At 35.1% G+C, this 12,956-nt stretch overlaps 1 protein-coding gene across 3 annotated transcripts; it reads left to right on the top strand.

The window, feature by feature from the left end:
* The first annotated feature begins 9,345 nt into the window (after nucleotides 1–9,345).
* On the top strand, nucleotides 9,346–11,589 carry LOC113236854. 3 transcript variants are annotated; one of them, XR_003310986.1, is made up of 4 exons: nucleotides 9,346–9,618; nucleotides 9,801–9,866; nucleotides 10,391–10,426; nucleotides 10,810–11,589. XR_003310986.1 is itself a non-coding variant. In XM_026473066.1 (4 exons), the coding sequence occupies exons 1-4, from the start codon at nucleotides 9,426–9,428 to the stop codon at nucleotides 11,391–11,393; spliced, it is 753 nt and encodes a 250-aa protein (XP_026328851.1). In that variant the 5' UTR covers nucleotides 9,346–9,425; the 3' UTR covers nucleotides 11,394–11,589. The 3 variants fall into 3 exon arrangements, 2 of the variants coding, with proteins under 2 accessions (XP_026328851.1, XP_026328860.1); XM_026473066.1 differs by having other exon boundaries at nucleotides 9,346–9,492; XM_026473075.1 differs by lacking the exon at nucleotides 10,391–10,426 and having other exon boundaries at nucleotides 9,346–9,492.
* Nucleotides 11,590–12,956: the final 1,367 nt, after the last annotated feature.

The following is a 12,956-nucleotide window of genomic DNA, read 5'->3' as shown; positions in this document are numbered from 1 at the left end:
CCGTGAATTGATCCCGGGACATCCTCATCTAACGTCCACAGCTCAAATCGTTGAGCCACTGTGGTCGCCGTTATTACATTATTATAATGTTTTTAAAGATGTAGATTAAGGTAAATTGATTAAAAATGTTATGTTTACGTAGTATAGTGGTAGCTTAAGGACTAAAACGTGTTAATTGAATAAATATTTTATTAGTTCATTCTCTTTGATTTTCGTTTCTCCCTTAAGGTTTGGTGCGCGTATCATATATGTTTCTTTTTATTTTCATTGCAAAATATACTAAATTTACTATTCTTGTGTGGAATAATTTACTAGGGATAAATTAAACACTCTTCTGTGCCATATTTTGAGACGGGGTATATCCATATTTCGTCCATTACTCGTTGATTAGAGCGCAGGGTGGGGGATCAGAGAAGAGAGCGTGAAATTGTCTGCTCACTTCTGTAAATATAATTTCGGCGACAAAAGGACTATAAATGATAAACTTCTAGTCGTCAATGCAAGTGTGCGTGAAGCTTAAAATTCAGCTCCCACTACATATTGGGGAATATTGGTCTATCATCAACACGAATCGACACGTTGATTAGAAATTTACTTACGATTATTTTTATCATGACGATGCTGTAGGTAATTTTAATTATCATGATTATGAATTGATTCAATATCGAAGTGATTAAAGTCGTGAATATTCGTAAGATTCGCACAAAGCGTTACGCTTCCATATTTATATGGCGAACGGTTATGGAGTGGAATTCCCTGCCTGCAGACTTGTTCTCTGAACGTTATAACTTGGACCTTTTCAAGGCGAGAGTGAATAGGCATTTTTTTGCTACTCCATCGTCGACCTCATCGTCACTTTTCATCAGATGTGATGGGGTCAAATGTACACTTACATTTTTATATAAAAAAAAGTAACAACATTAAAATTTAATTTTTTCCAATGAAATACTTACGCAATTAAAACTTTTAGCATTAACATCTTGCCTTAACAATCAGTCACTTTGAAACATGTTTTGTTGAATGAATGCATTACGGGGCGTGACTAATGAAATCACAGAACAAATATAATTAAAATGTAAATAGTGTACGAAATGCTAATAATAAATTTCTCCATTTTAATAACTGTGACTGTGCGAGGGGAGCTTCTGGCCTGTTAAGTCAATATAACACTTCCATTACTCCAAATTAAATTCCTCGGGGAGAGAGATGGAGTTTTTACAGACAAAGGCCCGGAAGAAAACTGCCCATACGATAAGGGTAGTCTATAGTCCATTTGACGGACGTATTGCTGCCCTCCTATTGTATCTTTTGATTACATCTCATAATATATATAAATAGTCTGCACGCTCGAAAAACAATCGTCATGTTTTTTATAGGATTAAAGAGTACATAGCTATTTATGCTTTTAAGATCGTAACATTTTGATTGCATATTAATACTAATTTATTATGTACAGAAAGTTAAAAAGAAAATAAAAATATACTCTATGAAAATGTATTCCATTTTATTTATATAAATAATAGTTAGATATATAATAATAGTAAGACATGATTCGGCAGATTCACTTTAATACTAGACATGCGTAACGAGCAGGGACAAGTCAATAAATAAAAGCGCACTTGCATTACATTTTCAATAAGCATTATAAAAAGTAGTAAGTGCAAGTGTGCAACGCGAGTGTGACAACCATTAATATTTCACGGAATTAATCATTATAATCCTTCTGGCAAACAAGTTGCCCCCGGGACCTCGAACAATATAATGAAGTTGTCATTTTTTAGACTGCGCAGGGGATGCTGGAGGAAATCCAAATTGAATCATGCGGCGAGGGAATTGTGCTATTATGTTATTAAACAGAGGAGGGCAGGACCCCGTGCAAGACTTTTTTGTTATGCCAGGGGGGTGTTAGGCAGTTAACAATTTTCACAATAGAATTATTGTTTAATTTAACCCAAAAATGGAATGTGTTAGGTGACAACGTCTACTAATTAACTGGTATTTAACGAACATAGAGTACTGAATTTTTGTCTCTTAACTTAATTGGGTAACGATAACTGTCAAAAAACTAGATATTTCTTAGTTGTTTTAAGATTTTTACAATATGTACATAGGTACAAAAACTTATCTATCTATGAAGTTATAAGATCCCTTTTCATATATTATATCTATTCGTTTATAGCACTCATCTACTTATTTTACACTCAAAAGAGCTAAACGTAAAATGAAAGCTTTTATCCATATGTCAGAGCGAGTACTTACAGCGGCTTATTGTCACCCCCGCTAGAGAATTTGATAAAGCGTGTGCGAATATTAACAAAAGGAATATCTTGTTAAATTGATATTGCCTATAACTACACACGACTTTAAACTCTACTTGCAAGCTTTCACGTGTTGTGGCAGAAAATATCGACAGTCCCAAATGCCGCAGTTATGTCATTTTGCCGAACCAAGTGTGAAATTGTCTCTGTTGGAAAATGTATAATTCAAAGGGGAGATTAAAATATTATCCGTGTTAAGTAAATATTCAAATGAATATTTTCCGTGTTAGACAACAATGGGTGCGCACAAAGGGGAAGATGCCGTAATTTGATAGATACCTATCTACAAAACGGTCTCTTCGTTAAGGGACCTCCCTGTTATTATAAATTATAAGCACCATTGGGAATTTCAGAGAAATTAAACGTTGTTAGAGTTATGTTTCAGAATTTTGAATAATCGTCAAGTCCTAGTATATGCTTAGTCTTTGTACAGAGAACTGATTCAAACTACCAGATTACTGTATAAAACTTATAGAGTTCTTAGGTTTTCGCGATTGTTACACACAAGAAAATGAACTTACTTTTTCGGATCTAAGTCGCGTTACTTGTTTTTTCAAACAAATTAACGAATCGGGCCCTTTACAGGTTCCATGTTCATGGCTGAGTGAACGTTGGTTTGTTTGAAAAAACAAATATACGCGATGGACATCCGAAAAATAGTTTCATTTCCTGTGTATAAAACTTGTTATTTTTTTACTAAGAATAATTAAATTCTTAAATAATATTATTATACGTAGTAATCTGGGCTGTTCACGACATTTAAACAAAAACGTGTCTCTATAAAATAATGATAATGCGAGTGCAACAAGCGAAAGATGTATTCACTAAGTATATGTCTTTACATTATATGTATAGCAAGTGGAAATTGATACTATGTACATACGATATTTTTTTTCTCGAAGTGACGGATGCATACAAGGTTTTTGTCTTTAGTTTTAGAAAAACAAAAGTGAAATAATTGCGCATTTACCCATGCATAATTTGTATGCAATCGATGCAAGTTGTGCAGGATAATTGACGAAGCAGATGAGTGCATAACAATGTCCATGCACCCTTCGCGATGGCCCTCGGGACGCGCTATTGTTGTAATAAAATGTCATCTAGGTTGTAGGAGATTGCAACTGTATGGTGCAGTTAACGACAGATTTGTAAAAAGCACTCTGATGAAAATTGAGACATTTAAGTAACATCACATATTGGATTTATTTCTTCTAGAAATCCTTTGAAAAGCGTAATAAAGTCTAAGAATATTATATTAGCTTAGAAGATTTTGACACCAACGTACTAGGCCTTTTTAATAACTGTTCTTTAAGATTTCTTTATTCAAGATAATAATTGCGTTTCAATGTCCATCTATAAATTTTCGACGAATAATGCAAAATAGAAGGAAAATTTCTAGATTTTGTACTTTATCCAAGCTTAATGTAAGTACTTAGTTGTCTTAAATATGCTAAATTTATCCTGTGTATATTTCACTTGATTTTCATTTCATAATTTAGTAATTTAAACGCATTTTGTGTGTGAGTGTACAAATAGGGGGTGTAACATGTTTATATGTTTATTTTAATACGCGTGTCGCGCGTATAATATGGAATTTATTACGGCCCTACCCCCGCTGGATTAATGCGATACGGAAGATTTGAATTCGGAGCATTAACTTGGATTGGTACGTTCTTAGAGGGTAGGGAAGGGAGAAAAGGAAAGGCAGTCATACTGGTTGATTAATGTTACATAATTAGGTCATACGTGAAGGCGCGATTCATACTTTACTGCTCTGCTAAGAGTTCCTTTTAAGGCCAGTTCTTAAAAAACATCTTTAACAGATATAAACGCACACGTCCAGGGAATTTATTTTATTAAAGATTAGTGTAGTATTTATTTGAAACACTTCCTTTATTTGGTTGCACCCACCTTTCCAGCTCTTAAATTTCTTTCCTAAGGTTGTCTGGAAAAAATTGCTACTTGGCAAGAAGGCCGCCTGTTGTACACGGGCTTACTCTGTAATACTTACATTAATGTTCTACGTTGTCATAGTGTGCAGTAAAGAATATTTCATTTAATTCACTCAGTCATTCGTTCATTCAAGGGAAAAAAACTTTTTCTATGTTGTATATTTACATTTAGGAGTACGTTATACATAGTGATGTAAATGTTTACTATTCTATACTATTCTCTCTAGTGTTTTATTGTTAAATCAAGGTGATGCTGAAGCTGTTACAAATCCAAGTTACCATTTTCTAGACATTTTAAGGATGAAGCGGCTACAGACGTTCAATGATTTACAACTACTAATAACAGGAAAAACTGGCCATAATCTATTTCCATTCGTATACAAATCACCGAACAGAAAACCATGAAACACGCCACACAAAGAATCTTTATGTAAACATAACAAACGTAAAATGTGTTATATTGTTGTTTCAAGTCATTTCGAAAGTCATTCATTACGGGATTCCTATTGGTTGTATTTCTGTATACTGTTACTATAATTGGATTCATTGCTTTCAAATGTACTACATTCGTTTAATCCCTTATTTTTCTTACATAACTATTTCAGTTACCAAAGTTGATTCAGATTGAAGACGTCCTTGTGAAAGATTTCGTCCACGGAAGTACTGCCACCGTACCTCTTTCTGATGTCAAGCAGTAATGTGAGCATTACTGCGTTCAAGTTTTTAAGGGTAAGGAAGCTGGTAAAATTATATATTAGACAATATCACATACATTGCCACAAACCCACAGCAAGTACTTAAAGCACTTGTGTTATGGAAATCAGGAACAACGATGATACTACGAACAATAGATCCGAGACAATATTGAAATGTCAGTTCTTCTACATTCGGGACCTCCCAGATGGCGACAACATGAAAACCACTGAGCAAACTACTCGACCACGAAGGTCATCAAATTACAGTCAACTTATGTCTCAGGGTGATGGGTACCGTAGAAGTGCCCCTCAGATCTTTGCGATGCAAAGCTCTGAGTGGTACTGCGATTGTTATGGATAGGCTTGTAGCTTACCATCAGGCGCATGACTTGTTCGTTCCGTCATTTGGTGCCATAAAAATAACAAAACGCCCAAAATTTTATTTGATGCAATTACGATTTGATCGTCAGTTAAATGACCGTATTATGTTAATACATTGTCTATGACAAATGTCGTGAATAATATACATAATCACAAGTTCTTTCGAAGTAAAAGTGATCCAGCAGTCGCAAAACAGATCTGAAATAGTTTTGAGAACATTGAAAAGGTTGCTCCTTCATTGAATTTATTTGCAAAAACAATACGAGGTGGAGGCTCCATCCTGTGCGCTCCACGGTAGGCACCATCCATTGGCTACATGCCTCCCTAATCTGAATGTTTGGTGAGAATCAAAGCGACAGATTTGAATCGTATATTCATTTTATGTTTAATCATCGCATTACCTTTTTTTTATAATATCAAGTGACGGGACGGACATGCATCACTCAGAGCTTTAAATCGCAAAGATCCGAGGGGTACAGCCACTGTGCCTGTCACCCTGAGATGTAAGTTGACAAGTCCCCTATGCCTGTAATTTCACCAATTACTTTATCTGTAGGAAGTATTCGTATAAAGAAAAAGAACACCTATGCATATGTAGAGCTCAAATCTAAGACACAAATGAATGTTGCAATGAGCTACGCTGACTAGTATATTGCATCATGTTGTGTTTATAACAAATGAATGCTTAAATTTTTATTGAATTGACATTAAATGATTTTTATATGAAATTAATCCACTAGCTTCTTATAATTATTAATACAAAGATCAAACACTCAGAAAAAATTCCTTCGATCCTGCCGGATTCGAACCGACGTCTTCTAGCATATCGTGGCAGACGCTATACCAACTAAGCCACGGAACGAACCAGCCGATCTCACGAATTTTTCTATGTGCTTAGCGCCATCTATCATCATAAGGCACATTTTTTTTTGTCGTTATAACAATAGCTAAAACTAAATTTTATGAAGTAATCTAAGTTTACGCACAGGTAAAACAGCTTTTGTTATTTTAGTCCATATTTTCCATGCGGATTAATTTGAAAATTAGTTGTTAACCATATCAACGATATCACAAGAAACTTGAGCTCATTACGACAACTGGAGACACCACGACTCAGAGAGGACCTCGGGTAAGAGTGATAAGGCATTTCCATTCTCACAGAGTACCATCTGCGCTTAGCCCATAAAAATACTTGATGTTACTGAAGTGCGATTTGAACACATCATAACAAATGTATCAGCCTCGCCATGAGGACTAAAGATTCTCGAATCAAAATGGTTGGCTTGAGTCATTGAACAACTAACAAAACCCAACCTATCGATATTCAAAATGATAATATAATACCAATTATTTTTTTTATAATAACAAGTGACGGGACGAGCAAGATCGTGTCCTTATGGACAGACGTTACCATCAGGCGCACATATGCCTTTATTAAAGCTCTGAGCTTTAAATCGCAAAGATCTGAGGGGCACTTCCACTGCGCCCGGCACCCTGAGACATAAGTTGACAAGTCCCAAGTGCCTGTAATTTTACCAGCACTCTTACCCTTTAAAACCGGAACACAGTAATGCTAACATTACTGCTTGGCGGCAGAAATAGGTAAGGCAGTACTTTGGCAGTACTACCCTTTACGAACTCTTTCACAAGATGCTCTACTGCTACTATAAGATTGTGCGATAAGACCTTGCATTTGTTCATCTACTTTACAATTTGTAATCTTTACGGATTCACTCTACTTTTGTAATTGACATTGCTTTCTTCGAATTTGTTTAAGTGTGACATTTTTATAATAGTAACTTTTCTTTAAACGCTTCACTTGAAAAAAATTGCCGTTTTAATTTGCAACAACTAATTAAATTAACACCGACTTATTGGCCGCCCTGATCCGAGGGAGACAAATAGTCTAAAACAAAATTTACGTATCGGAATCAAATTCAATTTCGTCCTTGCGTTATTTTCACGACTTTTTAAGACCCGGTGCCAAAAGAAACAGTGGATATGGCATATTTTTTATTAACTATACTTACTTATTATTTATTATGTATCAAATTAGTAAAAAAAGAAAAATACATATGAAATTTTAGTTTTCTCTATTTTTGTTTATTCTGTATGCCTTATGTGAGAGAAGAAACTTTAAACTCCTGAAACTTAACTTCGTACCAACATCGCCTGACTGCTTTTTTATCCTACGCTCAAAACAGTGATTAAAAAAAAATTACAACAAAATAACTCATCAGAGTATAAACAAATCGCAAGAAGCTTTCACACTTCTTGCCAACATTGCGAAATTTGTTTTCTTACAGGATTTTTCTAATCTTCTTTAACATCGTTTATATTGATTAGCGTTCCTACTGCCTAATTTATATTCAGCACGTGTTTTTTCATCACGTCTCGTGCTTAATATCGCAATTTGTACCGTAGTGGGTGTAGGCCGACAGACCTGAACCTAACACCGTTGCGACTTTCCTCTTGAATACCTTTTTTATTGTTTTTACACCTATTTATTACCAGTAATAAACTGTAACAATTTGTTTCTTGGGAGACTTAAGATCTTTTGTCCCACAACCAGCAACATATTAATCATATTAAATATGGGCGGCGGTAACTATTATTCCTTAGGCGGACCGTTCAATTATTTACCGGTCTGTATATCAACAAGTTATGGATCGAGTACTGCTCTGCGTTTCTCCACGTGATCGAATCAGAAATGAGGAGATCCCTAGAAGAACGAAAGTCACCTATATAGCTTAAAGCAAGTTGACTTCAACTACCATTTGGGTAGGGCACATAGCTTGTGGAACTGACGGCCGTTGGGCAGAAAGGTTCTTGAATAGAGACCACAAACCGGAAGGTGTTCAGTGGAACGGCCCTACTAGAGGACGGATGACCTGGTAAGGGCGGCGGGTAACCGATTGCGCGTCACGTCTGACTGGTTAGACGGGCAATCTTTAGGGGAAGCCTATGTTCAGGGCGTCTTCCGGCAGATATGATGATCATGATGATTGTATACTATGTAAATAAAAACAATAGGTGGTCTTATTGCGCAGAAGTGTTTTTTGCAGGTCCACCACGACGGTCAAATTTTGTATTTATTGCTGTCACTGCCCAATTCATTATTCGCCTAAGTCTACGATGAACTTTTCGAGTCGTAGGCTGATTATAAAAGTTTATTAGGATTATTTTCAGAGTGGTAGAATTAAAAACCATCGGCGCTTCACAGATAAATTAGTTCTAAGGAATGAGAAAGCTGGCATGTTAGTTATGATAGGAATTAGTGAGTCCGATTTCTTTTCTTACATCAATCAAAATCATACTGATAATGAAATCATCATTTGGGTGGCCATAGAGATGCTCTTCCGAGAATCCGGTCGCAGTCTGTCCGATGGCATTGCATTCCTGATTTATTAATTAGATTTTTTTGTACTTATTTCGTCTGTATTATCCATCATCATTTGTGAGATGTCGAATTTTAATTTTTTTCACTAGGGTATAAACATTTGAAGGTTTATTAGTTTCAGAATAATAACTACATGTACAATTTAAATGTTTTTTAGAAATTTTAATTCTAGGTATGAGCAACTACGGTAAAAGCTTTTCATTGGAAGGTAGAAATCCTCTTGGATGCTATAGGTCCTGACCAGATGGTATGCCCGATTTCATTAGGAAGTGTAAATTACTCTCTACAAACACAGAATATGTGTGATGTTAAATACCTTTATGTCTCACGTACACTACATACACGCACAGTCTGCATCTGACTTATGGTAAAAGTACTTGAAGTTGTTATCGTAGCTACAAGTACCTGTACCATAAGTTTACGGAGCCAATAGTCACAAACGACTGCGTAAAATCTTTGATCATCTTGTACGGCAAATTGCAAATATTTTACACGTTTATTAGCTACTATCGCCATTGTGATCTCAAGGTAGTGGTACTGAAATATTAGAAGGAGCGATAATAAATTGATTACAATTGCAAATAAGCATGTTTATGGCCACCGTCCTGAGTGAAAACGTGATCATTTTAAGCACTCTTTAGAACACTTTCATTTAGATGTAATAACAATAACAAAGAAGATGTGTACTGTATTGACATTTTTTACAATTAATTTTTTAATGATATGTGCACAAGAATCGACCGTTGGTGAGAAATCTATTTGTACATGTATATATTTTTTGCTGGTGGTGACAATAAAGACCGAAGATGAGGGCCATGACGTATATTTAACTAATTGTCCTCGTCTATGAAGATCGGTGATAATAAAAAACGGTTATTTTATACATTATGACGTTAGCATAATAAATAATAAGATCATAAAAGTCCTTGTAATTTTGCAACTGAGAACTTTAAATTTACTTAAACCCTTAACTACCCAGCTTACGAGACTGTATTTTAGAAAAGTTAAAGGAAAGATATAAAATTACAACATTAATATTAATTTCGTGTTTCAGTGGATCTATCAGAATTTGAAAACAGCTCGGACGTGCAAAATTTTGAAAACAATACGAAAATACCAGGTAAAGTAAAGGGATACATAGCTTAATGATAGGCGGTTATAAAGGTGTATCTAAGTTAAATTTTATATGTATAAATTATATTGTGACTAAGAAAGGCGGTATCCAAATACAAGTTTTGCAAGTTTGAAGTTTTGTGTGTACCTAATTGTACGACAAATGGCATTGACTTACAATTATATGGACGTTGGGTCCGCGCTAAAAAATGTCCGAACTTATAGGGCGTTAAAATCGTATACGGAGCGTCATTCACGCTTTAGTCTTCGTTTGTTCGACTGACAGCGTAGCAAGCAAAATTATACAGTACTGCGATGACATTACAATTTAAATTCAACGTCTTAGCTTTTTCATATTCCTTTACATGTCACTACGTTTAAATAGGTTGACTTGGGACATTTTTTTCGTGGTTTGTGTATTAGACCCGTCGTCCGTTTATTTGTACATCATGACAAATGGAGATTAGTTTTTTCTAACAAAAAAAATTTCCACCACCCAGTTTTGTTACTATGATTATTTACTTGTTGCAGTGGATTTAAACGAAGACGAAAACAATACGCGACCGGGTATTGTTATGTTTCACTATTAATTTGCCTATTTTTATATTTCATATTGTGATGTGCCAAAGGTAAAACTCGTATAAAAAAAAACAAATTGTTAATTTTGATACAATACTGCGTTAAATTTTCACGATTTTCTCACGTTATTTGGTTTAAAAAAACCATAGCTTCATAAATTGTTAATATATATTTAAATTATATAAATTTAAAAAATATATATTAATATAAATTAAAAAATATTTTATTTTGTTCGACGTTTCCAACGCACGTGTTGCAACGTCCATGGTCTCGAAAGGACTCACAAGGGACTCTTCGAGACCATATACGAATCGAGGTCAATAAAATATATTTATACGCAATTAAGTCTCATTTTTACACTGTTTTTCTAGATGCTGCGGGAGCACGACGTTATGGTTTTCAACAAACTATGACAAGGGCATGTCAAGATTACGCCAAAACCTATATGTGCGTTCGAAAATGCTTAGACTTTAATTTCGACATTGCTCGTTCCGATAGAAACTGTAAATGTACATGCTACAAACATGCAGAAAAAGCGACATTCACTATGCCCCTTGCTGGCTTCACGAATGGCTCTAAATGGAAGTCGGGTCCTCCGACCACGACTATTTTCGTTACGCCCAAGTTTCCTCCTACATTTGATGATTCACCTGAAGAAGAAGAACGTGAAACAGACAATGAAAAAAATACGGAGAAAACAAGTGGTGAAAAAAGTAAAGAACACGGTTTGGACTCAGAAGGTAGCAAAGAATCAGATTCAAATACGACCGAAGTGGATGGTGGTAGTGGCGGTGGTGGCGGTGGTAAGCCGGTTACCGATGAAAATGGTAATGTTGTCACAGGAGAAGATGGACAAATTATTACTGAAAAAGAAGGAGGAGAAACCAAAGCGGAAGGGGAGGACGAAGGTAAACCAACAGCGCAAGAAGAGGAAGGGGGTGAATCTCAGGCATAGTGAAGTTAAACATTTTATAAAATTTATGCATAGGTAGTTAAGTATGAAATTATTCTACCATAAACATTAGATAAAGTTATCTGTTTAATTATTATGGCGAGTTTAAAAATTTAGCTCTTAAACTTTGGAAATGAAATACACATTGATTATTTATCTACGAATAAGGTCGTTAATGAATAAAATTTACCTCAGGATCCATCGATCATGAATTTGGCATAATATTATTTCTCGTAATATGCAATGTTCATCTAAATAAGAACGTTGCCAATTGAATATTTACGAACACTAACTAAAATAATTATCAATATATTTTGCTTAACGGTAGCATTAGGGAAATACCGCACGTTCAAATAAAATATGGATAGACTCCGTGTTCTGTGAGATTTGTGGCGTTCCGACTTTATCGGTATGGATGTATTTATAAAATAACTGCTACATGTTATATCTTTAATAAGTTATGAAACTGACACAAAATATACTTTATTAGCTTCATACGGCAGAAGTGCACTAACATTTTTTAAATTATATGGCAATTTATCTCTGTAAAATATAAATTTGTTCTCTCAATATTTTTTCATAATAGCTTCACCTACTTAGGTGGAAATAAAAAAACTTCACGTCTTTGAATAGTAACTTAAAGAGAGAAGCCGTGTCCAGTATATGATCCCCAGGGGCCGCCTAATGTGGCGCTGTCAATATTCATATTTGGTGAATGACGCGTACCATGATCGATCACACCACTGTATGTACACAGTACGTTATTCTTTCGTGACTATGGTAAAATAAACTGAAAATTAAGCATTTAACTCGATCTGAAAAACATGTATGTATTACGATTACAATATGTTACCATAAGGACTTTGAGGTCTGTACTAATTTCGAGAAAGGAGATATCGTTGATTTGTAGGCAACATATTTGCAAATACTATAAACAGTACCTTTATCAGCGCAAAGATACTGTTATATTTGATTGATTTATTGTTACAGAAAAAAAAACGATATTCGTAGTTGTAGTGCCACTCAGAGCTTTAAAACGCAAAGACCCGCGGATCGCTGCCACCGTGCCTGTCACCCTAAGACAACAAGTCTCATGTGCCTGTAATTTCACCAGTATCCGTACCCTTCAAAATCTGAACGAAGTAATGAGTATATTACCGCGTAGCGGCAGAAATAGGTACTGTGGCAGTACTTCTCTGAACGAACTCTTTCACAAGGAGCTCTACTGCTATTAAAATGAATTATAGGGCTACAATTTTGCCGTTTTTTTTTATTTTACGGTAATCACATGATTTTTTTTACTCACCATTACCAGTTTTGTAAACATCACCGAATACTACCACATGGTAGTTTCATTTTTAACGCTAGTATGCAAGCTAACAAAACTTTAAGATCTATAGTCCCCAGGGGCAGCTCGAGTGACGGCTATGACGTATCACTAACATTTTTTTACCAATAGACTGGGAACATATATTCGCTTTTATGTTAATGCAAATAATATCAATCGCCCTATATTTGTGAATAACATATAGTTTGGTATCCTAACATTGATAACAGTTTTCTCGT

Source organism: Hyposmocoma kahamanoa, unplaced genomic scaffold (genome assembly GCF_003589595.1).
Source record: "Hyposmocoma kahamanoa isolate Upper Pololo Valley unplaced genomic scaffold, ASM358959v1 102, whole genome shotgun sequence".
Lineage (NCBI taxonomy): Eukaryota > Metazoa > Arthropoda > Insecta > Lepidoptera > Cosmopterigidae > Hyposmocoma > Hyposmocoma kahamanoa.
The sequence above is the reverse complement of the archived record's forward strand: the minus strand, read 5'-3'. Positions and strand labels throughout refer to the sequence as shown.

Excerpts from the sequence above, each read along its gene's own strand:
- LOC113236854 (XM_026473066.1), top strand. The coding sequence starts at position 9,426 with ATGTGTACTGTATTGACATTTTTTACAATTAATTTTTTAATGATATGT. Across the intron at positions 9,867-10,390 it reads AAACAATACGAAAATACCAG|TGGATTTAAACGAAGACGAA; the intron begins GTAAAGTAAAGG and ends TACTTGTTGCAG. Across the intron at positions 10,427-10,809 it reads CGAAAACAATACGCGACCGG|ATGCTGCGGGAGCACGACGT; the intron begins GTATTGTTATGT and ends CTGTTTTTCTAG.